This window comes from Pseudoliparis swirei, chromosome 22 (assembly GCF_029220125.1).
Source record: "Pseudoliparis swirei isolate HS2019 ecotype Mariana Trench chromosome 22, NWPU_hadal_v1, whole genome shotgun sequence".
Taxonomy (NCBI): Eukaryota; Metazoa; Chordata; class Actinopteri; order Perciformes; family Liparidae; genus Pseudoliparis; species Pseudoliparis swirei.
The window spans coordinates 19,460,009-19,483,639 of NC_079409.1; the positions used below are offsets into that span (position 1 = coordinate 19,460,009).

Below are 23,631 nucleotides of genomic sequence, written 5' to 3' on the forward strand. Positions count from 1 at the left end.
TCCATCAAATTGTTTCTCAACTGCTGGGACGAAGACATTTAAAACTAGAACGGGCACTTGGTAGAGCTCATACCTTCACATATCACAAGATTGGGCATTGAATTATGAACATGTTGGCATGAGTTGCATGCCAATTGGATAAAAATTGACCGCGCTATGGTAAAAAGAAGATTTTGACGTTTTCATGACCTTGACCTTTGACCCGATCGATCCCAAAATCTAATCAAATGGTCCCCGGATAATAACCAATCATCCCACCAAATTTCATGCGATTCGGTTTAATACTTTTTGACTTATGTGAATAACACGCACGCACGCATACAAATACGCGGCGATCAAAACATAACCTTCCGCATTTTCAATGCGAAGGTAATAAGTATGACCAACATCGGCCTTACCACACTCAAGACTAGCAAAGCTGATCCCACAGAGATGAGTCCAACAAACAAATAATAAATATATAAGCCGCGGGTGAAATGAGAAATAAATACGTTGAAAACGTGACATTAGTTGTTTTTGTGTCGCCGTGCAGAACCTGATTTCACACAGTTCCGCCTTGTGCTCTTTATAGTATGCAATTTTGGAAATAACATATATATTCTTAGATTATTTCAATTTGCCAGCCTAATGGCCGAGCACACTAACTTTGCTTTATTAAATTAATATTTCAATCCCACACATGAAAGATCGGCCTGTCCCTTTGTTAAATATCAACAGATACAGCCTTTGATTCAAAAGAGTTTCTTTACGTTGGGAAACTGAAAATGAAAATACACAGTATGGTAATATAATGACACTGTACTATAGCGATTGATAACGATTGCTTGTATAAAACAAGACCGATTTGACAGATTCCAATGAGAGACAAGCTCCGGTGCCTATTCAGGACCAACGTTTTAATTTGCTCCACAAAGACTCCCCAGCTGTGTTACAAGCTGGAGTCTCGCTCCCTGAGGTCAATTCGCTTTTTACTGGGACTCTGGTACTTGAGCTGAAAGCCTTGATGGTGAGAGAGCACAGTTAATCGACTTTCTTTCTACCCAGAGCTGTTGTTGTATAAAATTATTATGGATTCGGAAAAAAATAAATCCTCGCTGGGGTTCTTTTGTGTCCGGGGTCTACTAGAAACCGTACAACAGCAATTTCATCTGAAAACATGGCCTTCATACTGAAATGCAATTTCACAAGCTCCTCAACAGACAACAACCGCCTATTTTGCAGCAACAATGGCAGCCTGCTTCTGTATCCATTTGGCCGACCGGTGTGGAACAATTGGTTGGCAGGAAAGGTGACAGGTAATTTAAAGAGGCAAAAGGGGAACGCTGTTGGTAGGTAGCAACTGTCCAGCTCTGGAGGGCCGTTCCCACCAACATGGACCGATGTCCACAAAAGGGCGGCTCCACGAATATGTGGACAACATAAAAACACACGCCAATTACTCATCCGCATTATTCTCGGTTTATGCGGTTCAAAGAACTGGTGCAGTTCGGTGACACATCATCACTGAAAGAACAGCGTGGAAATCTAAGTGAACAGTGAAGAATGTGTTTGTTAAGAGCAGAACAAAACTAGAAATGTGTCCGTCTGTCAACCAACTGTACAGTATATCTGATGCATGAATACTTGTGTATATTTCTTCTCCTGCGAGAAAAGTCCTGTCTGTTAAAACTCTGTGTGCCTGGGTGTAGCCTATAAAACATAAAAAGATACAGGCCCTCTAAAAACAAGTTCCCTATCCCCAAAACTCTGAAAACTCCTCAGGTATGTGATGTACTTGGCAAATAAAAGTGATTCTGAATCTTCTCCTGGGAGAGCCTGTGCTCCCTTTCACAAAGAATACACGAGAGTTCAACCGATTATACTTCATGAAACCATTCGTAGTGGCCAACAAACACATGATACAGAGAGAGAAAAGAAAACAGCGTTTGTTCATTTGAACCTTCTGCGTTTGCGAGTCCACCGAGCGTCAGTGCTCAGCTCCAGCTGTTCCGATCCAGTCGCTCCGACTTGTTGAGGACCTTGACTCCCACTAGTGCAACACACAGGCCCAGAGGTGGTGAGACGCACAGCGGCTCGATGGAGGGAGGCAGCGCGGGACAGAAACGGATCGCAATGGAGAGACAACGAGCGACGGGGCAGGAGCTGAACCCCCGCGCAGCTGCTCTTGTTCTTCGGGGAACCCGGCCGGAAGCATCGCTCCAGCGCCTAAATCCACTAATCTGTGCAGTCGTGCGATGTTGTCGGGTGAGGAGGGGCCGACGGATGCAGCACCAATCCCGCGATTCTGAAGCTGTGGCCGAGGGACTGATGAAGGGGGACCAGCCCGACTGGGCCAGGGCTGATGGCACTCTGGCCAATGGGCCGAGGCGAGGCGGTAAGCGAGACCCGAAAGTGGCGATGTCCGCCAACCTGAACGGCTACAGTCTCGTCAGGAGGGCTCTCTGCATGCCAGCACTTGGTGGGAGAGGTACGGGGAGGCTGGAACAGAAGGTGTTTGAATGTGTGTATGTGTGTGTGTGTGTGGTGGAGATAATCTCTATATGGTTGACTGCCTGGGCGAGGAGGGCTCAGGGGGGCCTGAGTGAGGTGAGAGGACATAAGACTTAAAGTCAGGCTTTCAGATATCAGTATGAACGCAACCTGCTGCGTCACATCTCAAAATGGTCACATTATTTGACTGGGGAAATCCTTTAAATCAAGCAATATGCATTATGCAATATAAATATGACGGTGGTCAATGTCACGGATACATTCGAAATATATAACCAGTAGAAGGCATTAAAAAAAAAAGCCACGCAGCCATAAGCCGCCGAGTAAAACACAGGTGAAGTATCTGTATCCAGAGGAAACAATGCCCCACACATAGAGGGTTCTCAACCGCCTAATAACTACACTGATGACAGGTGAAATAAAATAACCTTCAATTATTGATACAGGCATTCAGACGACCACCGCCACCAGGGGGAGCATGTGTACTGCAGTCAATTCCTGGTAGGTAGGTAATAATAACACATTGGAGCCTATGTGACCAGGTCAATTAATTCATCTGTATTACAGGTCACCTTGTTCAGCAGCCGTAGATATTGTAGTGTTTGATGTTATTGTGCCATTAGCATCCTGTACATGGGTCACAGACACTAAGACGTCGGGCAAGTGAACCTTTGTTTGCGATTCACTTTTGCGTATTATTAGAAAGAAATCTGTGCCATTAATATATCCTTATCATTACAGGATGTCTGTGTTAAAAGCCGAACCGTCTTCTGCTATAACTGACAAGGTTGCTGAGTTAAAAGAATGTTTATACACAACTTCAAATGAACCGACTTCAGCCTCGCTAAAACTGCAGCGAAGTGTGTCATCAAATAATATTTTTTTGTCCGTCATTAGGGGGGACGGTCCTCCAAGATGTTGCCAAACACCATACCTGATGTTGCCTTGACAGAGTGCTTTTGTAGAAAGTCGAGGGTCTGAGCCAAAGCCTTCTTGTTGCAGTGTGTGGAGAGCTCCTCGTTACATTCAAAACACCTGTTACAAAGAGAGACAGGGTTACGTTACTGGGAATGTTAAAGACACTCAAGAAACTGAAACAAGAAATTAAAACTATTTAGAGAACTGAATTTACTTGGCTAAAGTGGAGGACCATGTATACCGACTTTTAAATATAATAATGAATGTATGTAAAATAATATATATAATGTTCTAAAATAACTCTTAAACTGTGGTAGCAGACGCACCAACACACAAGACGCCCACGCCTCCTGATCTCTATGTGTGCTCACACACTGGCTGCATCTCAACGTGAGTCACGGCGGGCTGACACACACGTTGGTACGGCGTGCACTCTTTTCATTACGGCTCACAATAAAGACATTTCTCACCAGGCCTTCCACGTGCTCAGGCTGATGGTGATGCAGTGAGCCTCTGGATTGAAGGCCTGGTGGTGCCGGACAACGTGCTGGATCCCTGAATGGTTACAGGCCTGTAACAGAATTAATTAAAATGTGGTTAGGTAAGAGTCTTTGTGAAAAAGCACAACATTTAAAAACACACATCTCTCCATGTTGAAGGAACACGGCTCATTTCCACCTCGATAAAGCACATTTTGCACTACACAATATACACTGTATATATATAGGACTGTCTCAGAAAATTAGAATATTGTGATAAAGTTCTTTATTTTCTGTAATGCAATTAAAAAAACAAAAATGTCATGCATTCTGGATTCATTACAAATCAACTGAAATATTGCAAGCCTTTTATTCTTTTAATATTGCTGATTATGGCTTACAGCTTAAGAAAACTCTAAAATCCTATCTCATAAAATTTTAATATTTCCTCAGACCAAGTAAAAAAAAGATTTATAACAGCTGAGTGTTTGTCAAGGCTCAGGAAACCCTTGCAGGTGTTTCGAGTTAATTAGACAATTCAAGTGATTTGTTTAATACCCTACTAGTATACTTTTTCATGATATTCTAATATTTAGAGATAGGATATTTGAGGTTTCTTAAGCTGTAAGCCATAATCAGCAATAAATCAGAATAAAAGGCTTGCAATATTTCAGTTGATTTGTAATGAATCCAGAATGCATGACATTTTTGTTTTTTTAATTGCATTACAGAAAATAAAGAACTTCATCACAATATTCTAATTTTCTGAGACAGTCCTGTATATATATATTCATGTATCTCCTAAATTGATTCACAAAGGCTTTTGTCTCATTAGAACAACAATTTCGTGTCAATTATCCATTTAAATAATGACTATTTTCGTGTAACTATTATATTTTTTGAATATAGAAAATACAGGTGTATTTTTTTCTAATTGAAATAAATTAGAAGATGACATATATTTCTGGTTCAATAATTCACGAGTCAACATTTTATCGGGATGTGGGTGCAGGTTAAATTCACACTAAATAATTTGGTGGACAGAAATGAGCCGTATCTGCTTCCTTATACATATGCACAAAAGTAAACACACATAAACAAAACAAAACGACCACGATCGTCACTATATTTTTAATATCACTGTCAAAAAATTCTTACCTGGATACCACACTTCAAGCACACCAGGATGTCATGGGAGGCTGCTGGCTCTCCATCGATCATGGTCCTCTCCTTTAAGCACTCAGAGCACACCAGCCACACGCTGGAGAGCACTGACTTCTTCACCGAGCTCAGGTCCACCGCCTTGCTCACATGCTGACAAGTCAACCCTGATTAAAAAACAAACAAAAACAAAACATGCTTTTATGACCGATCTACCTTCCCGTCCATTTTAGAGACCCATTTAGGCTTCTGACTCATTTAGTTTTGAAAGGGAGATGATGCTGTAAGTTACATGTGGTGGGACAGCACCACAAAAAGGAAGATACAAATAAGCAGGGTTTTTCCTGGGTCAAAACGGGTTTTCGGTGCTCCCAAAAAAATGTTTTGACGGTCTGTATCTCTCTATCCATTCGCGCACCTCACACCTCACAGTTGCGTATTGATCAGACAAGAAGACACGCTTATCAACTCGATTACTATTGATCAAAACAGAACGAGGGTTCGGCTGTAGCCTACTTGAAACATAGTATTGAAATGAGAACATATTCGCTGACATGCATGTGATGAACACAGTTTTTTTATTATAATTTTTTCTTCCATCGCAGACTTTTTTTGCCTTAGGCGCTCGGGATTTGTCATAGGCGTTCGGGAAAACGGCTTAGGCGCGCGCCCAAATTTTCTCTATGCAGGAAAAACCCTGCAAATAAGTTGTAAGATAAATTCCCCTTTATGGATACAAGTAACAAAATAGACATAATTAAAAACAATTACTGTTTAGTTAAAACCAATGCAGTTATTTCAACACTGGAAGCATGTAATGTGTAAATTACTTGATGAACATTTTTACAAAAAGTACCACGATGTGGCACAAATAAGTACCCTGCTTTGGGATTATAACTAAAGCGGTAAGCCCACTCACTATCCACAGTGCTAGCACTCACGTCATAACTCAGTCCCAACGTTACCCGTCTGGTGCTGGTGACTCACCGCTGACTTCATCTGATGACTCCTCATCTCGAGGTCTTCTCGGCTTGTTAGTCCGCTTGGTCATATCGGAGGCTTTCAAAGAGAAGGGGTCCTTTAGCCGCATCTGGAGCTCTTGAATAAGAAAAGGAGGTCGAATGTAGGTCTTACTATAAAAGGTTACAGAACGGGGTTATAACAGACACGTGGATGTTGCAAAACAATCGCACTCGTCCATGATACTTTTTGTTACACACAAATACTTTGAAAAACAGTGCAGTCCGTAAGTATCTGTACTGTGATCCACTATCGTGGATCTACAATGAGTCTGAGAGTCATTTAGAGCTATATTTTGAGGATATCTGCTTTTGCTCGACCATCAAGCTCTGAGCTCAATTAATACATGGTCTTCGTTTTAAGAAAAGCACAACTGTACGGACAAATTAGCCTGAACATCTTTTTTTAATCTACTTGCAAATTGTTTCCAATAAATGACTGGCTTGTAAATTTGAAATACATCTTTCCCATACTTGGTCTCTTCACTGGGATACTAGTTCTATCCTGCTGTCATGTTCATTGCTTCCTCGTTTTGGGGGGGATTTACACCTTCAGTCTAGTCTAGCATGTGAAAGATTGCTCAGGTTGAAGGAGAACGTACCACTGTTTGAATCTTATAATCCCCTTGCGTTTAAAATAATGATCATACTGCAATGTCTTCATATTGGGGGCCCCTGCATACATTTGACAACCCCCAAGCATCTTTACAGCTGAACGTCATCTATCCCCAGTCACATTAACGTCACCATGTTCTAAGCATTGCACAGGAGCACTGAGACAAAACACATGTGTAACCGTCCATCAGTATGTCGACGACAATAAACTAAATTAAAGATAACCATTCAGTTATGTGGAATAACACGATTAGCCTCAATATGCCCCAACAATCCAATGTAGGTAAGCATATGGCGTGTATCAAATATATTGAAACAACAAATGAACAACTTTTCAGCAGTTCGACTTTGTGAAAAAGCAGTATGCACTCACCTCTTTATTGTGGCTCCTATGTTGACTGTGTTAGCTAACCTGAAGCCAACAGTGATATGTCAACTCTTCCTGGCTAGCAAAGAAGTTAGCTACATTAGCTCGTCAGGATGAATAAAACATGAACACGTGAGTTGTATCCAACAACCCGCGGAGATATTAAGGGATGTCAAAGAAAGCTGCGCTGTACCGAGAATGAGCGCACAATTATCTTAGTAATTGTTCGTGTTTTCCTTTGACTTTCAATTCTTTGTCGAGCTTTCGGTAGCATCAACTAGCAAACTAGTCAACATGTGACGCACTACGGAAGCTCAGTATGGCCGAACGCTGCATTCACGTACAATGGAAAATCTCCCTGAAAAGGCAAAGCGTCACATATTCCGTGAAAGAGCTTTTCAACGTTTTGTTTAACTTAAAGAGACCAAATCTGGAACAATATAGAAAATAATATGGTTCCCACTATGGATACGAACGTAAACATTGCATGTAATCTAGCCTCAAGGCTTTCTTTTTACGTGAAGTGAAATTAGCGTTATCACCACATGTATATTTTGGGTTGTGTTTTGACAACACACATATATAACTAAGTCCAGATCATAAGGTGATGTTAGCAATACATGTATGTGGTATTTGTTAATTCAACTTTCAGGTAAACTCAGTAGGGCGAGGCGCAGCAGACTACTATTGGTCACTGATCAGATGTGGACAGGCGCGTCATTATCACTGTTCCGTCTTTCCCATGGGCGTGAATGCATCATATATTATGCAATTGACCCTTTTTTAGGTAATTAGTTAAAAATACTTCGGATAAATAGCTTATATTGTATTGAGTATGGGTTAACCTTTGACATATCCGCTTAATGGCGTTAGCACTCACTAAGAATTGAAAGGAAGTAGTAGTTTGCCCTCCTGGGGATCCATACATATGCGCATGCGCAGGTCAATGACGGAAGGGGTCAGGATTTGCATCGACGATGGGACTTCCTGTTTCGAACCGGGTTTTTTGAAGTTCCCACGAAGCTTGGTCGCTGCTGGTTGCAACGCAGCAGATACGAATTGGATGGTGAAAACTACAAAACAAACCAGTGAGGGGAACCAGGCAGATGATTCTGTCGTCAAGGCACATCTATCAGTTGGAGGTTGGAAAAAAGAAGTTTCCAAAATGAGGAAACATAAGGACATGAAGAAAATTGTGATGGGGCGGAACAGCTGTGATGTGACTGGACCAGAGTGGGGAGATTCTGACTTGGGAGAAAGTGACAATAGTATGGATACTAGTCAAAGTAGGCCTACTAAGGGAAGGAATGTGACAGAAGGGGGTAATGTTGGTGCGACTAACACGAAGAGAGACAGTCACAAGAGTAGTAGAGATGGAGGCGGAGGATCAGACGATCCAGACAGTTCGGAGTTTAAAATTATTTTGAGATTTGGAGAAGAGGGAGGGGTTTCTGCCATGAGCCCGGTGAAACTAACCATCGTGTTAAAAAATCAGATTGGAGATATTCTCATGGCGAAAGTTTTGAAAGACGGAAACTTATTGATTGTTTGTAGAAATGAAGAGCAAAGAGAGCGAGCGGACAGGATTAAGGAAATAGGACGGTGCAAAGTAGTGAGCTCAAACCATATCCAAAAAGAAAGTACGTGGAGTAAGGGAGTGATTTGGGGGGTCTCGGTTGGAGTCACGATGGAGGAAATTAAAGCGAACCTTAAAGGAGGAACTTTGAAAGGAGCCCGAAGGCTGCAGGTGACTCGAGACGGGGTAAGGAAAGACAGTGATTACGTTGTGCTGGATTTTGAGGAGGAAGAACTTCCACAGAAAGTATCATTAGGCTACATAAGGTACACAGTGAAGGAGTTTATACCAAAGCCTATGAGGTGTTACAACTGTCAAAGGTTTGGACATACAGCTAAAGCATGTAAAGGCAGAAGGAGGTGTGCGAGGTGTGGAGAAGATCACGAGTACGGGCAATGTAGACATGAGCAACCAAAGTGTTGTAACTGCGGGGGAGAGCACAGCGTGGCTTACTATGGGTGTGAGGTGATGAAAAGGGAGAGGGAAGTACAGCAGGTGAGGGTGCAGAATAAAATCACCTATGCAGAGGCAGTGAAGAGAATCGGCCAGAGTGGAGGGACGGAGGGGAACACTAAGGCAGTAAAACAACCCACAGCAGTCCTAGAGCAGCCAAATGAGGGGAAAATAATGATAGATTTAAAAAAGCTAGTCACTTTCATAGCAGGGGTAGTGAATGCTACAATGGAGGTCAAATCCAAGACGGAGAGAATCCAGATAATTGTTAAAGCAGCAGTTAACCATTTAGATATCAGAGGATTAACGTGGGAGGAAGTAAGAAATGATCTCAGTATTCAAGCAAGCAAAGAGCAAGTAGGGGAGGGATAGGTTTAAAACGCAATGCTTTACATACTACAATGGAATGCGAGGAGTTTGTTGGCTAATGGACAAGAATTCAAGAAATATGTTGAAAATGTATCTATTAAACCAGATGTCATATGCATACAGGAAACATGGTTAAGGCCAAATTTGGATTTCAGAATATTTGGATACACGTGTGTTAGGGGTGATAGGGAGGGTGGTGTAGGAGGAGGATGTGCCACATTCATTAGTGAAGACATTACATTTAGAGAAGTAAAGATAGGAACTGAGCTAGAGTATGTAACAGTGGAGATCTGGGCCAGCGAAGAAAAGATAACAGTAATAAATTTTTATAATCCTTGTAAAAAATTAGAGGCGAATAGATTGGCACAAATTGAAGGGATGGGTGGCAACAAGGTGGTGCTGTGTGGAGATTTTAATGCACATAGTACATTGTGGGGTGGAGTAAGAACAGATGCAAACGGAGAAGCAATAGAAGAGTTACTAGAAGAAAATAATCTAGTGTGTTTAAATGATGGCAGAGGGACTAGATTAGATGTCCACACGGGGAACACATCTGCACTAGATTTAACTATTGTATCAAGAAATTTAGCAGCGATATGTGAGTGGGATATAGAGGATGAAACATCAGTGGGGAGTGATCACTTCCCAATAAATTGTAAAGTGTCAATACAAAGGAGTAAAGAACAGAGAGACACAATAGTTAAGTGGGTATTTAGTAGGGCAAAGTGGGAACTTTTTGAATATATATGTGAGCGTGAAATGGATACAATTGAAATTAATGAAGATATTGAGGAGATTGATACAAAAATGACATCTACAATACTGGAAGCAGCGAAGCAAACAATTTCTAAAAGTAAAGGAAGGATGAAAAGAAAGGCAGTCCCCTGGTGGACTGAGGAGTGTGGGAGAGCAGTAAAAGAAAGGAACAAAGCTCTGAAGGTATTAAGAAGATCGCATAATTTCCAAACTTTAATAGAATACAAGCAAGCACAAGCAAAGGTTCGTAGAATCATTCGTAAAGCAAAAAGAGAAAGCTGGCAGAAGTATTGTAGCAGAATTGGAAGAGCAACACCTGTGGGAGAGATTTGGGGGATGATTAGAAGCATGAGAGGAATGAGGAAAGTGTGGCAGTATCCAGTGTTGAAGAGGGGGGAGGAAACAGCAGCGTCAGATGGGGAGAGGGCAGAGATGATTGCAAAAGCACTAACAGAAATCCACAGCTCTGACAACCTGACGGTAGAAGGTAAGAGAGGACGGGAAAGGACACAATCAGCTCACCGCGATGTTCTTGGAAAGAGAGATGATACTAATAGTCCAAGTGATGCCCCATTTACCTTAGAGGAACTGAAAAGAGCAATAGAAAGAGGAGGACTTACATCACCAGGAAAGGATGACATTTGTTATATAATGCTTAAGCATTTAGGTAGTATAGCAATGATGAAATTGTTATTTTTTTATAATAAGATCTGGCAAGTGGGGACACTACCTAGGTCTTGGAAAGAAGCTGTGATTATCCCAATCAGGAAACCAGGTAAAGACTCATCAAACCCAATGAATTACAGACCCATAGCATTAACATCCTATATAGGTAAAATAATGGAAAGAATGATTACAGATAGATTAGGTTTTTATATGGAGTCCAGGGGAATGATATCACCTCATCAAAGTGGATTTCGGAAAGGTAGAGGTACTATGGACCCAATTATTTGTTTAGAAACAGAAATCAGGAAGGCCCAGGTGAACAAGGAGTCAGTGATGGCTGTGTTCTTTGATGTGGAAAAGGCTTATGATATGGTTTGGAGGGAGGGGTTAATGATAAAATTAAATATGATAGGAATAGGGGGGAGAACATATAATTGGATTAAAGATTTTTTAAGGAACAGGTTTATTCAAGTCAGAATTGGGGCAGCACTATCTAAACGATACCTGGTAGAGAATGGTACACCACAGGGTAGTGTCATTAGTCCGATACTGTTCTTAATCATGATAAATGATGTTTTCCTTCAAGTCCAGGGTGATATTGGCCGATCTCTATTTGCCGATGATGGAGCACTGTGGAAGAGGGGGAAGAACATAAATCACATTAAAGGTAAAGTACAAGAGGCTGTGAAAGTGGTAGAAAGATGGTCTTATTCATGGGGATTCAAATTTTCTGTGGGGAAAACTAAAACAATCATGTTTACTAGGAAAAGAGGAGTTGATGCTCAGATAAAGATGTACGGACAAAAAATTGAACAAGTGAGAGTTTTTAGGTTCCTTGGTGTGTGGCTCGATGATAAATTAACATGGAATGAGCATATTCAGAGGATAGTAAAGAAATGTAAAACGATTCTAAATGTAATGAGGTGTCTAACAGGTTCAGAATGGGGAGCCAGCAGGGCTGCGATTAAAAACATTTATATCGCTCTGATGAGGTCAGTCCTTGACTATGGCTGTGTCGTATTTGGATCAGCGGCAAAAACTTCACTAAAGAAGCTGGAAGTGTTGCAATCCCAAGCTCTGAGACTGTGTTGTGGTGCCTTTAAGACAAGTCCTGTGGCTGCTCTGCAGGTGGAGATGGGTGAAATGCCGCTGCATTTGAGACGCAAGCTCCTAACTATAAATTACTGGGCCAACCTGCAAGGGCATTCTGGAGATAATCATCCAACAAAAAAAGTGCTTCTGCCATGTTGGGAAAGAGACGGGGCCAAGCAGGAGTGTTTCGCATGGAGCAGTGAAAAATTAGCCAAAGATATGTCATTGGATCAGATAACATTCACCCCTGCAATACCGCTATCAATTACACCACCATGGCTATTTCCCTCAGTGTCAGTTGATCTTTATTTTTTAGACAAAGCCCAAGCATTTAAAGACAATAATAACATGGCAGGAATGGTGGAGGATAGACTGGAGACAACATACTTATCATTTATTCCAGCATTTACAGATGGATCAAAAGACCCTGATACAGGGAGAACTGGGTTTGCAGTCACCATACCGTCCCTAAGATATGAAGTTAAAAAGAGAACCTCAGAGCATCTGTCTGTGTATACAGTGGAGACGTTGGCCATCTTAACAGCACTGCAGTGGGTAGAGGAGGTTCGGGTCGAAAAAGTCATTGTCTGTTCAGACTCTAGTTCAGCACTATCCTCATTACAATCATTTACATCACATAGCAGGCAGGATTTAATTAATGAAATATATGAAACACTGTTCCGTCTAAAGAATATGGGTATTGTCGTAGCATTTATGTGGGTACCAGCACACAGGGGGGTGCAAGGAAACGAAAGAGCAGATACATTAGCAAAACAAGCGTTAGAAAGGCAGCACAAGATGGACATTTTACACAGTAAAGCAGAAGTTAAAACAATTATCAAAAGAAACATTATTAAGGAATGGCAGCATAGTTGGGATGTAGGGGAAACAGGAAGACATCTGTATGCTGTGCAGAGGGAAGTTGGCAAAGGGAGGCCAGTTAGAAGAAGCACAGCAGAAGAACACATAGTAACCAGGCTGAGGATTGGGCACACAAGGCTGAACAAAACACTGCATCTCGTAAATAAACACCCAACAGGACTATGTGAGCACTGTCAAGTACCAGAATCTGTAGAACATATCATTTGTCATTGTCAGAAATACACGCTTGAGAGACACAGGTTGAAGAGGAAGCTGGGAGTGGAGGAACTAAATCTAACAGATGCGTTAAATTTGGGGGCAGGACAGGTATTACAATATTTGAAAGAAACAGGATTAAGTAATAGAATTTAAAGCACTGACATTTTTGAATCTCCCTTTTGTTTTGTTTGTTTTATTGCTTTTGTTTTGTGGGTATATATATATATTTTTTTGAGTTTGGTTTTGTTTGTTTGGTTTTGTAAGGGGATAGGGTACTCTGGTCCACACTCCACTACAGCAGGTGGCGGAAATGCACCGTTCACTGGATGCCATCCGCCTAAAAACTTAAAAAGAAGAAGAAGAGAAGAATGTCGGAAGGGTGAGCGTGAGTAGCGAGTGTTTGGTCTAGTAACGGCAGTTGTCGCACGCAGTATTTATTGCGTACAGGCGGGTTTATGTTGACGAAGTGGTCACATATAGTCTAGCATAGTGTGTAAACTAATCACATGGCTCTCAGAAGGTGTTGGGGGTTGGCGGGGGTCGCTCCGCGGCTGTTATGGAACAGTGGCGTCCTGTCTCGGGCTTCTGTGCCCGGACGAGCCCCTGTGTCCAGCCTGGTCTCCACTCAGCACGGTTGCAAAAGTGAGCGTTGCATTTCACGTTGGCGTTGTCTTAATTTGCAGGTGCGGAGCAATGTCAGCGTGAATGTCAGCCCACGGGCGGCTCGTGACGCACCATCACGTCTCGACATTGTCCCCGGCGCGCAGAGCCTTCTGATGTGACTTGTTTTCGCTTTCAGTCGCAGGGTCGCAGCTCCGCGCGTTCAGCTCTGCGCCAGCGAGCGAGAACGTGAGTTACGAGCAGCTGAAGCAGCTTCTGGCGGGCCGGAACATCGTAGTTATAGATGTCAGGGAGCCCTGGGAGCTCCGGGAGTTCGGCGTCATCCCCGGGTCCATCAACGTGCCCCGTGAGTGTTGTTTACAAGTACATACACACTTAGTGTTAGCTTGGCAAGGGGTCTGACGTCATGCCGAGCTGATTGACCATATACACAAGTTGTATCCAAATAGTTAGTTATATGAAAGACATGAACAGATTTGTGAATGTTCTCCCAAGTGAACAATAAATATACTAAATATATTTAATCTTAGCATACTTGAGTATACTTGAAGCCCTACTAATCATAAGTATACTTAAATTGTGTTATCTGGGTTATTTTTGTTTAAATAGTATTTAAGTACTATTTAAAGTGTATTAAGTATTTGTGTGTGCTAAATTGGAACAAGTTAAAGTATACTTGGTACAATTTAAGTACATGACTGTTTATGTGCTAATATGCTTGCCGGTATTTCATTTAAATTATATTTGGATTGTATTTTCAGTATATTTGAAATATATTAATATTGTGATTTATATTATCCTAAAAGTCAAACACATGTGTTTTGAATAGCTGCTTGGTTTGCTGTGTCTCAGCCTATAATTGTAAAGAGAATGGGCTATACAAAATAAACTGAATTGAATTGAATAATTACAGGCACTTTTTTCATTGGGGGAGAAATGGTTCAATATCACATTCCCTGTCAAATGAAGAATATTTAAACATGAATTGGCACCAGCAGTCATGCTGCACAAGTCTCTTCCTGGTTAACATTAACCTTAATACGTATCTTATTATCTGGGTACAATGCTTCCAATGGCTCCCAGATTCCACGCCAGCCCCATTAACCACCACAGATTTCAAGTTCTCCTGGCCACGGCTCACCTGTCTGTGCTTCTTTGACTTAACAGTGGGACAGGTGAACACTGCCCTCCAGCTGGGTCCGGAAGAGTTCAATGAGAAGTACGGCGGTGAAATGCCCCAGCAGGCAGATAACATTGTGTTCACCTGTCAGGTGGGGGTCAGGAGCAAGACGGCGCTCGACACGGCCACGTCGCTGGGATACAAAGAGTGAGTCTCCTTGGCGCGTATCTGTCACAAGCCTTGCTCCTCACCTCATTGTCAAGTCCACAAATTATTGAGCGAGTCATGTATAGGAAGTGTTGAAAAGATTTCTTGTTATTGTTCGTAGTTAAATGGATTTTTTCCAGTCGGAGCCAAGGCTCAAGTACCACTGTGTCGTTATGTCTGAAGGTTATCACGGTTATATTTCGTCACGAGACAGTTTTACCAGCTTTTAGATTATTGCAACTGTTTTTGCACAATGCCATCCCATCATGCATTGCTCCTTCGAGAGCTGCCACGTAGCACATGCAGAGTGTTACTTTATTAACGGCACATTCAAACGCAAATGCAGTTCCATTTTTGACGCATCTCTATTCATGCAACGTTTCATGGACCTTTCTCTTTTTTTTTTCTTCCCTCTGTTCCAGTGTTCAGAATTACCTGGGCGGATGGAAAGACTGGGCGAAAAATGAACAGCAGGACAGATCCAAGGATGGCAAAACTGGAAATATATAATTCATTTGCGAGAGTGCATAACAAGATGTCTTGTAAAAGGTTTTCAAGATGTTCATTCACTCGTCTGTTGTTTCCCTCAACTGTGAATCCCAAAGACTGAAACCAGAGGGCTCGACAAACATCAACAACTCCAATCAGCTACGAAAGAAAACATGTCAAAACTACTGCAATATTACCTGAAGTCACTTGTAATTTATCTTCCTCATAGAACTATTCATAAACACTTTTACGACTTCTAAAGAGACACATATATAAAACCTGTGATTACTCTAAAACTATAATATAAATATCAATAGACCGTAAGGGTTTTTTGTTTCTTCATTATCTATGCAAATTACCCTATGTGATTTATGAGTTCAAATGAAGTCCATGCTCATAGATGCATCTACAGTTGTGGCCAACATCATACAATAAAATTATAGTTTTGATTAACAGTGATGTTTGTGTTTTGTAATATATTTGTTCATGTCTTTTAAGAAGCGGTGATATGCACAGGGCGGCTGGCTGAAGTGACAGCTGCTGGGCCCAAGATGATCTACGGTATTGAAGGGCTCTGTCTAATAACCACTGGCTCTCCGTATTTGCCACCCACCCGACAGGGAACAATAACAGTTTCCTTCGTCATCCACGATAATGAATGTGTTTGTTTTCAACGGAGGAGAATACCTCAACTACACTATGTCGGCCGCTGTCGGGAACCTCGTTCCTTATTAACTTATTACCCTTTTACAGCTTGAGCTGAAAGTCCAAAAAGGACACACACACACACGCACATGACATTCTCGCGATCAGTTCAATCAGGATGTTTGTGCCTTTTGTACTTCGAGGCCGCTTGTCAATGCTGAATCACTGTCACTGAATAGGAAACTGACCTCAAAGTGACTTACCAGAAGCATGAGTAAATAATCTGGCTCTGATGTGTTAATGCCATTTGTATTTATATTATAAAGCAAGGTATCCCTCCTCTAAATGATTGTACATATATATATGTAACTGTTAAAGCAGGTATGTGAGTAAACCTCATAACTACACCCCATCATTTGTCCGGTTACATTAAGAAAACACAAAGACCAATAAATTAATCAGGAAGGAACCACGTCTACACCATTAGAATCTGGTGTTCCCCATTGCAATGTTTGGCTTCATAAAATAAAAAATTAGGTGTGGTTGTGTCAACATTTCATGTGAGGCTTCATAAATAGGCCTAATGGAAAATTGTTCAAGTGACTCCAAAAAAGTCCCACGCTGCTGCAAGATCGGAGGTCAGTGGAAAAGAATAGTTTAGCTTAATCCATCAGGACGGGTTGTCACAGGAACCGTACATTAAAAAGCATTTTATAAATGTGCTGAAACGACTATCATCTGGTTTTTGGACAGGTGATAATGTGTGTGGGTGTAACCTTGGTGTTGGCTTTTCTATGAGGGTAAATGTAGCTGGTGTTTCATGTTTACAGTAAAGATTAAGAACAGTGCAGTGTTTACTGACCCCTGACCAATTGACCCTGAAGGTGTCAATAGAGACGTGAGCGCTGTTTTCTCCCCTCATATCACATGGGCCATGTCAACCATAAACTCTAGACTACCCACCCCACCTCTCCTTTTATTCTGCCTCCTTTTTAACCCTCCGCGGCAGTTCATTTAATTTTCTTTTCTTTTCCCTCCCCGATTACTATGGTTTTAATATGTTGAAGACACATCAGACAAATAAGTGCTAATTTATGTCAAATCCTGCTGTGGCTCTTTGTTCCTCCGAGGCCTCATCGGGTCACCCTCCAGCTTCGGCTCAGCGTTCAATTAAAGCCCCTCGTCCCATCAGAGCAGATCACGTCAAGTGCTGCACCTACTGGCTGCTGCTGGACCCTGCCTCCATGCCTGCTGCCCAGTGCTGTAATGGGCAATAAGCCAATGGATGTAAACTAATCCCAGCGAAACCCATTGTGGTTCTGATTAAAGGGAGACTGATATGATTGCTCTGTGTTTTGCAGAAAGACTCCTGTCCGATGCCGTCAGCCACTATAACAGCCACGCTCTGCTCCTCACAAGCTGCTGGCAGATATCTGAGCGACAGGTCGGGCCTGATTTGGAGCAGAGGCTCGACATTCCCCAGGTGTGGGCTCATGGACCGGGCTGCCTGTGACAGAGCTGGGGGTCTGGCTGGCAACGGGCAGTATAAAACCTGAGGCTGGGTTGTCAATCCGGGAGTGCAAACAAGGTGGAGCGGTGAAGTGAAGTGCAGAAAAACCACAGCCAGGCTTTGAGCATTTCGTTCATCTCCCATCAGCAAACCAGAGGAAACACGGTCACTCCCGCCGCCATGAGCCGCAGCCCGGAGAGGATCTCGTCCTACCGCCGTCACTTTGAGGACAGCAGCAGCTCGTCCTACCAGGTCAGGGTGTCCAGCCCATCCCCCACCAGGAAAGACACCCGTCATGCCTCCGCCGGTTACTCCTGCAGAGCCGGGGCCAGCGGCATGCGCATGAAGTCAGTGGGTCGGAGGACCGCCTCGGCTGCACGCAGGACTCGCATGGCGGGAGCAGGGTAAGCTCCGACACCTCCACTGCCTACAGATGGACAGGTGTAGGGTTTATGAGTAAGAGGGCTGTGCTGTTAAAAAAGTTTTTTGAAATAACCTCATGCAAGTAAGTTCCTCTATTTGCTCATGAAATGCCATCTACCGCTTCTTCAAATGTCTCCTTGCTCCACGGGTAACCTTCCAGGGTGAGTGCGGGCGCCATGGTCTGTGTTGGGCCGGGTGGAGAAGTTCCTATGGATCTGGATGTGGCTGCAGCCGAAAACCAAGAATTCCTCAGCACCCGCACAACTGAAAGACAGGAGATGGTCGTCCTCAACGACAGACTGGCTGTATACATTGACAAGGTAAAACAGCCAATAACCACATCAAGTCTTATATGGGCATACTACTCTCACCTCTTAGAGCACATGGTCAACACATTGTGGTACTCGAAATTACAGAAGAGTTGGTGCTTTTTTTGTGTGCTCACAGGTTCGCTCTCTCGAGCAGCAGAATAAGCTTCTGGAATCTGAGATCGAGGCCTACCAGAACCGCTTCCAGAGTCCATCGGGTCTGCGCCTCTTGTATGAGGAGCAGCTGAGGGAGCTGAAAAAGATCGCCGACCAGATGAGAGTTCAGCGGGTGAGACAGAATCCTCCGAGCCGCACATCGCCTCGGTTTCTCCTTTTTACATTTCAGGCGCTCAGCAGAGTGTGAGGACTGAATTCTTTGTCTTGCGGCGAGGTTTTTTACACCTCACTGAGCCGTAGCTGCATCCATCCAAGCAACCACACAATATGTCAACTTGGTGTTTTCAAGGTTCCTTACCTGGTAACGGGCTTATTTCTGGCAGGCAAATGGAGAGGTGCCTCGACGTGTTAAGGTGCTATGGAGTACAGCTGTCTTCAGCTATGTTTTATGCACAGATGAGATGGCTTGATTGTACATCTGAAGACACACACATGCACACACACACACACAGGAATGAAGTTGAGATATAAAATGCAAAATGCAAAAGTCGCTGATCTACATTTTATCTAATAGACGACCACATTACTTCGGGCTTCTCGGTTTTCAGGACATTTCCTTGGCGGCTACGAAGTCCACAGCTGCTCTACTGGAGGTGATCAAAATCAGATACCAGGAGGCAGTGGAGCTGAGGAGGAAAGCTGAGTTAGACATTGAAATCTTCCGTCCAGTAGGTTGCTTATAATTAGCCGATATCTCCTTCATCGTCAAATTAATTTGAACCCACATGATAACCGGGGTGTGTGCTCCTCAGGATGTTGACAAAGCCACCTCCTCGCGCATCGCCTTGGAGAAGAAGCTGGAGCAGATGGAAGTTGAAATTGAATTCCTCAAACGGGTCCATCAACAGGTGGATACAATCTTCATTGAAGAAGTACGTATCGAGTTTGGCGTCCATTTTTTGTATGATGACGAACAATTTCCTTTTTTTTCCCAGGAAATTGAGGAGCTGATGAATCGGATCTACTCGGCTCACGCGTCGGCTCACAGTGTGTTCGCCCTCCCTGACCTGGCAGCTGCGTTGAAACAAATCCAAACGCAGTACGACGACATCGCAGCCAAAAATCTCCAGGTGAAATAATCGCACATTGGCACGGTCTGAGGTCAAGTTCTCTGTGTTGTAGATTAAATTCATGTCTTTAAATTAATTCCCTATGTTTAGGAGATGGATTCATGGTACAAAAACAAGTTTGAAGATCTGACCAGTAAGACAACAAGGCACGTGGACAAGGTTCGAAGCGTTAGAGAGGAAATAGCAGGTGCCAAAAAGGACGTGAGTATCCAAAGTGAAAATGAATTAATGAGGCTTGATTGACAAGCGATAAAAAATGACTACATTCATTGAAATATCTCCAGATCCAAAGCAAAGACCGTGACTTGGATGCCATGAAAAGCAAGAATGATGCTCTGGAGGCCAAGATCCGAGAGACACAAGTAAAGTACAAGAAGGAGCTGGAAGACCTGCAGGTACAAAGATCAACGCAGATAGTCTCCGGCTGCAAACTGGGTCCAACCAGAGTCCATTGTCAACACATACACAGATACTTTCATGCATGCAGACACAAAGCCACCACAATAATTAATGAGTAACAGTTAATAGTATGGTTCCTCTCACCTAATAGGCATGGATTGAGGCCCTGCACCTTGAGCTGAAAACCACAAAGACTAAAATTGCACTGCACCTGCGCGAGTACCAGGAGCTTCTGAATGTCAAGATGTCTCTTGAGATTGAGATTACAACATACAGGTGAAGAAAAAATACTGATAGTTGATGTAGAGTGATAACATATTTTTCTATATTTTTAAACTATATTTGTAAACATATTTGTTGTCCTTTTCCAATATTTCAGAAAACTTATTGAAGGAGAGGATCTGCGACTCTCTGACATGATGCAAACCCTGTCCCTTACCAGCTGTAGCATGGGTGCCATTGGTGGTGGGATGAGCTTCAGTGGAGGAGGAAGAGGAGGCATGGGGGGTGGAATGGGTCACGAGATGATGGCAGGTAGTGGTGGTGTTGTTGGAGGGATGGGGATTGGAGCGGGAATGGGTGGGGGCATGGCTCAAGGCAGTGGGGCTGGAGGAATGGGTGTAAGAATGGGTGCTGGTGGTCCAGATGACAAGACTACTGGAAGGACAGGAGGGGCAGACATTAGTGGTGTTCATGGATTGGGAGCTGGGGTTGGAGGTTTAGGAGCAGGTGCTGGGGGTGTCAGTATGGGAGGCATGGGAGGAATGGGTGCCGAAGGAATGAATGGTGTTGGCGCAAGTGCTGACATTAGGGGGTTGGGCACTGGTGCTGGAGGTGTGGGCACTGGGGCTGGAGGAATGGGCACTAGTGCTGGAAGAATGGGCAATGGTGCTGGAGGAATTGGAACTGGTGCTGGAGGAATGGGCACTGGTGCTGGAGGAATGCGCAGTGGTGCTGGGGGTGTGGGCAATAATGATGGAGGTATGGCCATTGGTGCTGGAGGTGTGGGCAATGGTGCTGGAGGAATGCGCAGTGGTGCTGGAGGAATGCGCAGTGGTGCTGGGGGTGTGGGCAATGATGATGGAGGTATGGCCATTGGTGCTGGAGGTGTGGACAATGGAGCTGGAGGAATGGACACTGGTGCCAGAGGTGTGGGTAATGGGGCCAGAGGTTTAAGCACTGGTGTTGGTGGTGTGGACACTAGGGCTGGAGGTGTAGGCACTGGTGCTGGAGGTGTGGACACTAGGGCTGGAGGTGTAGGCACTGGTGTTGGTGGTGTGGACACGAGGGCTGGAGGTGTAGGCACTGGTGGTGGAGGTGTGGACACTAGGGCTGGAGGTGTAGGCACTGGTGGTGGAGGTGTGGACACTAGGGCTGGAGGTGTAGGCACTGGTGGTGGAGGTGTGGACACTAGGGCTGGAGGTGTAGGCACTGGTGGTGGAGGTGTGGACACTAGGGCTGGAGGTGTAGGCACTGGTGCTGGAGGTGTGGACACTAGGGCTGGAGGTGTAGGCACTGGTGGTGGAGTTGTGGACACTAGGGCTGGAGGTGTAGGCACTGGTGTTGGTGGTGTGGACACGAGGGCTGGAGGTGTAGGCACTGGTACTGGAGGTGTGGACACGTGGGCTGGAGGTGTAGGCACTGGTGCTGGAGGTGTGGACACGAGGGCTGGAGGTGTAGGCACTGGTGCTGGAGGTGTGGACACGAGGGCTGGAGGTGTAGGCACTGGTGCTGGAGGTGTGGACACGAGGGCTGGAGGTGTAGGCACTGGTGCTGGAGGTGTGGACACGAGGGCTGGAGGTGTAGGCACTGGTGCTGGAGGTGTGGACACGTGGGCTGGAGGTGTGGGTGTTGATGGAAATTTGGGATTCAAAGGTGAATATGGTGTTGGAATGGGTGCTGATGGTGGCACTGCAGGTTTGGGTGGCATGAGCGGCACTGGCATGGGGTTCAGTGTAGGAAATGGCGGTGTTAGTGGAGGGACGGGTGATGGGAATGGCAGAGGCAGAGATGGAGGTAAAGATCGTGGAATGGGTTCTCATGGGATGGCTGGCGGAATCGGAGGCAATAGAGGAGCTGAAGATGTGGGGGCAGGTGTTGCACTGTCAGGCCTTGGTGGAATGGGGAAGAAAGGTGGAGGAATGGGTGACAATGCCAGGGCCGGCATGGGATGTGGACCCGATGGTTACGACGGCAACAATGAGCCCTACACAGAGCAGGCTGTGGAGCTGACGGAGAGGAGGACTGTACTCATCAGGTAAAAGTACCATCAGGTATTTTTTCTATTTCCTACATTTGTATTGCAGCAGTAAAACTCTGAAAATAAAATCACGCATACCAATGAAAGAACAATGTAAAGTGTTTGAACCCACTTCAGCAGCTATACCTCTAAATTATTGAGCCCTCTGCATGTCCTCCCTTACAGAACGGTTAAAAATGAAGATCAGGTGCTGGAGATAGACCACCAGGAACAGACCTACATTATCTCCGGTGCAGCCGACGACTCCGACGAGGAATGAGCAGCATGAATTCCCAATTGACCTCCCCTCGCTGTTAAACCTCCACGCCCCTCTAAGTTTTTGCGCTGACCAAAGCCCATGTCTGGGCACTGACCTTTGCCCTTTGCCCTGGACAAGAAGACCATGAATGACCCTTTGCCACAGAGTGAACACGTCACCTCACAATGTTTAAATATGCCTAACTAGTAACACTAAACATTGTCTCCAAACTTTTGTGTGCCTTATATACTCCCCCTCTTTTCTACTTGCTGCAAATAAAGCTATCAGCATTCAATTACGTTGTCTTGTTTCATGTTTGTGCTTGTGGTGTCACATGAGAACACAGGATGTTATCTATAATCATGAAATGCTGGTAAAAGCATTTTTTATCTCAGCTGAGAGAGCTGTTGCTTATTTTTGGCTTGGAAGGATAAAAAATGGAAAAGGGGAAAAGAAGTGAGGGAACAGCAAAGCGGGAGAAAGACAGAATCACCTGAGGGTGGAGGAGGCCATCCTGACACTTTCCGGAGGGCTCAGGAATCCGTCAGTCAAATTGTGTCCTGCAGCGAAGTGACGGCACACAGCCGCTTGCTGTCCTCATTCCATCCACATACACACCTTTTCCTGCTGTTGCTGATTGGGAGCAATTTAATCTATCCAGCCGACGCCAAACACCTTCAGTGTCCTGGGGCTCAGGGCAAAGACATGCAGCACATCATGAGAGAAGCTGCAACAAAAGATCACAGCGTTAATATGGCAACAAAGGCATTGCTGTGCCATCTTTATTATAATAAAGACTTAGATCAAGTGACGATTAAACATATTATTCCTCTGCAGAATGCTTCTAGTGGAAACTTAAAAAATAAAATAAAAAGAGATGAGAATGACCACAGTAAAAGAAATGTAATTGACAATGCTAAACACTAATTTCTGAGAAATGGTGTTACAATACATCTAACAACATAATAACATGTCCTACTCTTTTTTTTAAGGAAGAAGAAAATATTTTATATACTTTAAATTCAAAGAAAAAATACAATCAAACTTATGATGACCACATAATGAGAAACAAGCAAGATAAAATAAAAACGATAAATGAGAAGTATTATTTGGAGCAAGAGCG

At 43.8% G+C, this 23,631-nt stretch overlaps 3 protein-coding genes across 9 annotated transcripts in view; 2 read left to right on the forward strand and 1 right to left on the reverse strand.

Annotated features, from left to right (window-relative positions):
* Positions 1-7,322, reverse strand: part of usp45 (ubiquitin specific peptidase 45) — a 40,680-nt gene extending 33,358 nt beyond the window's left edge. For 4 of the 6 annotated variants that reach the window (XM_056443884.1, XM_056443883.1, XM_056443882.1 and 1 more), the window contains exons 1-5: positions 7,056-7,322; positions 6,036-6,146; positions 5,046-5,215; positions 3,879-3,979; positions 3,425-3,525 (exon numbers count right to left, since the gene is read on the reverse strand). In XM_056443884.1, coding sequence (XP_056299859.1) covers positions 3,425-3,525; positions 3,879-3,979; positions 5,046-5,215; positions 6,036-6,138 — 475 coding nt within the window. In that variant the 5' untranslated portion in view covers positions 6,139-6,146; positions 7,056-7,322. Of the gene's footprint in view, positions 1-3,424; positions 3,526-3,878; positions 3,980-5,045; positions 5,216-5,989; positions 6,182-7,055 lie in introns of those variants that run through there. The other 2 variants (XM_056443881.1, XM_056443885.1) reach the window with 2 other exon arrangements.
* A 6,128-nt stretch (positions 7,323-13,450) lies between these two features.
* On the forward strand, positions 13,451-15,933 carry tstd3 (thiosulfate sulfurtransferase like domain containing 3). Its single transcript, XM_056444567.1, has 4 exons — positions 13,451-13,683; positions 13,841-14,008; positions 14,830-14,989; positions 15,412-15,933. Exons 1-4 carry the CDS (start codon positions 13,548-13,550, stop codon positions 15,497-15,499), a joined length of 552 nt encoding a protein of 183 aa, XP_056300542.1. The 5' UTR covers positions 13,451-13,547; the 3' UTR covers positions 15,500-15,933.
* A 17-nt stretch (positions 15,934-15,950) lies between these two features.
* On the forward strand, positions 15,951-22,803 carry zgc:172323 (uncharacterized protein LOC564165 homolog). 2 transcript variants are annotated; one of them, XM_056444565.1, is made up of 13 exons: positions 15,951-16,039; positions 17,485-17,606; positions 17,781-18,037; positions 18,217-18,376; positions 18,504-18,653; positions 19,090-19,209; positions 19,294-19,389; positions 19,477-19,611; positions 19,702-19,812; positions 19,896-20,006; positions 20,162-20,286; positions 20,390-22,267; positions 22,436-22,803. In XM_056444565.1, the coding sequence occupies exons 1-13, from the start codon at positions 16,030-16,032 to the stop codon at positions 22,527-22,529; spliced, it is 3,369 nt and encodes a 1,122-aa protein (XP_056300540.1). In that variant the 5' UTR covers positions 15,951-16,029; the 3' UTR covers positions 22,530-22,803. The 2 variants fall into 2 exon arrangements, with proteins under 2 accessions (XP_056300540.1, XP_056300539.1); XM_056444564.1 differs by having other exon boundaries at positions 16,014-17,606.
* Positions 22,804-23,631: the final 828 nt, after the last annotated feature.

Excerpts from the sequence above, each read along its gene's own strand:
- tstd3 (XM_056444567.1), top strand. The coding sequence starts at position 13,548 with ATGGCTCTCAGAAGGTGTTGGGGGTTGGCGGGGGTCGCTCCGCGGCTG. Across the intron at positions 14,009-14,829 it reads CGGGTCCATCAACGTGCCCC|TGGGACAGGTGAACACTGCC; the intron begins GTGAGTGTTGTT and ends TTGACTTAACAG. Across the intron at positions 14,990-15,411 it reads ACGTCGCTGGGATACAAAGA|TGTTCAGAATTACCTGGGCG; the intron begins GTGAGTCTCCTT and ends CCTCTGTTCCAG.
- zgc:172323 (XM_056444564.1), top strand. The coding sequence starts at position 17,463 with ATGATTGCTCTGTGTTTTGCAGAAAGACTCCTGTCCGATGCCGTCAGC. Across the intron at positions 19,210-19,293 it reads ACATTGAAATCTTCCGTCCA|GATGTTGACAAAGCCACCTC; the intron begins GTAGGTTGCTTA and ends TGTGCTCCTCAG. Across the intron at positions 20,007-20,161 it reads AGGAGCTGGAAGACCTGCAG|GCATGGATTGAGGCCCTGCA; the intron begins GTACAAAGATCA and ends CTCACCTAATAG.